The following is a 2,535-nucleotide window of genomic DNA, read 5'->3' as shown; positions in this document are numbered from 1 at the left end:
CCTTCTTCCTTCTTGGAGGGTTTCGAGCAAGAAGAGCGACAGCAAAGAAGGCAAGAAGGCAGAGGAGCCCAAAATAAGGAAGAAGCCGGGGCCTAAGCCAGGCTGGAAAAAAAAAATCAAATGTGAAAGGTAATGTGGAGCCGGGGGCAGGCGGGCAGCCCCCTGCTCGGCACGCTGGCTGACGGCAGGCCTCTGCTTTGCAGGGAGGAGCTGCCTACCATTTACAAGTGTCCTTACCAGGGATGCACGGCTGTCTACAGGGGGGCAGATGGCATGAAGGTGAGTTCGGGGCTTGCTCCTGTATCAAACCTGAGCTTTGAGAGCAGTTTCCGCGTGAGGGAGAGGATCCCTGATGGATTGAATTCACCGCCTCGCTCTGCAGGAGGTGGTGAGCCACTAAACGAAGCAGGCTGCTGAGAGTCCGAGGCCTTTTCTTTCCTGGGCTCGCTTTGGGAGCTCCTCCTGCTCTGGAAGGCTGCTGCTGGCTTGGGGGGAGCCCCCCGGACACGCTCCACTGTGTCCTGTTAAAGCCCCTACTGCCAGGGATAGATTTGGATGCGAGTTTCCGGGTCTTCACAGTGAAGCAGCGTTGCTGCACGAGCCTGCCAGGATTTGGGGGGGTGTGTGGTCTTGTTGATTGGGGATCCAGGTTTTTCACTGGGGAAAATGCAGCCCAGCGGTGAGCCGTGCCCTTTCTTTACAGAAACACATCAAAGAGCATCACGAAGAGGTGCGGGAGAGGCCCTGTCCTCATCCTGGCTGCAACAAGGTGTTCATGATCGACCGGTACCTGCAGCGTCACGTGAAGCTCATTCACACAGGTGTGTCCCGTCCGGCTGCGCTCGGAGCGGGCGCCGGGCGTTAGAAACACCCTGCTGCTCGTCGCACAAGGCTCGTGCGAGAGACTGCAGCGTGCGGAAGGGTCTGCCTCGCCTGCGACGAGCCGTCACGCCGGGGACGGGAGGCGGGGGAGGAACTCAGGCTCCACCAGTCAGCGTGGGCAGCTGCGTTTCATACTAAGAAACTGGCAGAATTGGTGACTCTCACCCTTTTTTCCGTTGCAGAGGTACGTAATTATATCTGTGACGAGTGCGGGCAGACCTTTAAGCAACGCAAACACCTCTCAGTCCACCAGATGAGGCACTCGGGAGCAAAGCCTCTCCAGTAAGTGTGCGCCAACCGTCTGCCGGTCGCTAAGGAGAGGGATGGAAGGGGTGGTGAGGAGAAGGTAGCGACTCCCACCGTCCTGCCCGGAGCATGGAGCGGTTCGGTGATACGGATCCTGCCCGTAGCTGGCAGCGTCCTGGCTGAACCACTTGAATGTCCATCTGCAATGTGTGTTTCTTGTTGCTGATCGAGTCTTAACGCCTCCTCCTCTTCCTGTTGCCCTTCCGAGTTCAGCCACCAGCGACGAGCCGCAGGCCTGGTGCATGGTCGGGGTGGTTGTAGCTGCTGTGAGCAAGCAGCTCGGGCTGTGGGCATCTTGTGGGCTTATTCGGCGTGACAGAGCTGGGTGCTTTGCCTTGCAGGTGTGAAATCTGCGGTTTCCAGTGCAGACAGCGAGCATCGCTCAAGTACCACATGACCAAACACAAAGCTGAGACGGAGCTAGAGTTTGCCTGCGACCAGTGTGGGAAACGCTTCGAGAAGGCCCACAACCTTAATGTCCACATGTCCATGGTGCACCCTCTGACCCAGACTCAGGATAAAGCCAAGCCACTGGAGCCAGAGCCCATTCTCCTCCTCAGCACTTCAGAGACTTCAGAGAGCCAAGTGGTAAAGCCAGAAGTGACTGTGCAGCAGGAGCCCACCTGAGGGGGACAGGGATGCTTCCCCAGTCCGGCCCTGTAGAAACCGTATGGCAGAGTGGAGATTTTTTTTTTTTTTTTAAATCTACATTTTAGTCTCCCAAAGAACTCAGTGGAATTAGCTTCAGCTTGCTCAGAAAAAGCTTGTTACCATGCTGTGATTCTCCATGCTCACGTCTGATTCAGCAGTGTTGTACTAAGAGTCTGTCTAATCCGAGGGGAACGGATGTCCGGCAGCACCCCGTTGTGGTTCCCCCCTTCTCCCCACGCACACGGTTGTAGAAAGAGAGTTGGCCCCAACTGCTCACGCTCCTGCCTGCACAGAAGCGCCCGCGGGTGCCTGTAAGGGTACGCAGGACAGGGGAGCAACGTTAAGCAGACGTTTTGTTCGGAAAAGAAAAACTTAACGATTCCCAAAGCAAGTCTAAACTGAAATTTGTAACCTACTTTTTATTGTAACACGAGCTTCATGGTTATGCTTGTAATAAATTATTTACAAAGTTATTGGAAAGGAGCAGCGCTGGTGAGGAAGGAAGGGCTGGGCCTGGCCCTGCTGCCGTGGGGAGGGTGCTCCCGGCCTGTTCTCCCTGCTCCCCACTGCTCAGAACAGCTCCAGCTCTTCGTCCAGCTCCATGGCCACCGCAGGCCTGGAGACGTGCAGGAGGGTGGCTCCCAGCTCCGGGTCAAGTTCTTCACACGCAGCCAGTAGCTGGGGAGGGGGGAGTAG

The 2,535-nt window shown here is 56.4% G+C and overlaps 2 protein-coding genes across 2 annotated transcripts in view; one reads left to right on the top strand and one right to left on the bottom strand.

The window, feature by feature from the left end:
- The window catches only part of ZNF276 (zinc finger protein 276), a gene marked incomplete at its 5' end in the record, with an annotated part of 6,161 nt that extends 3,963 nt beyond the window's left edge, over positions 1–2,198 (top strand). Inside the window, 5 exons of the mRNA XM_010157467.1 lie at positions 19–129; positions 204–279; positions 704–821; positions 1,065–1,164; positions 1,530–2,198. Of these exons, the coding sequence (XP_010155769.1) occupies positions 19–129; positions 204–279; positions 704–821; positions 1,065–1,164; positions 1,530–1,815 (691 nt within the window). The remainder of the gene's footprint in view (positions 1–18; positions 130–203; positions 280–703; positions 822–1,064; positions 1,165–1,529) is intronic.
- Positions 2,199–2,409: 211 nt separating this feature from the next.
- The window catches only part of FANCA (Fanconi anemia, complementation group A), a 37,865-nt gene continuing 37,739 nt past the window's right edge, over positions 2,410–2,535 (bottom strand). Inside the window, 1 exon segment of the mRNA XM_010157466.1 lies at positions 2,410–2,517. Within this exon segment, the coding sequence (XP_010155768.1) occupies positions 2,410–2,517 (108 nt within the window).

Source organism: Eurypyga helias, unplaced genomic scaffold (assembly GCF_000690775.1).
Source record: "Eurypyga helias isolate BGI_N326 unplaced genomic scaffold, ASM69077v1 scaffold10708, whole genome shotgun sequence".
Taxonomy (NCBI): domain Eukaryota; kingdom Metazoa; phylum Chordata; class Aves; order Eurypygiformes; family Eurypygidae; genus Eurypyga; species Eurypyga helias.
The sequence above is the reverse complement of the archived record's forward strand: the minus strand, read 5'-3'. Positions and strand labels throughout refer to the sequence as shown.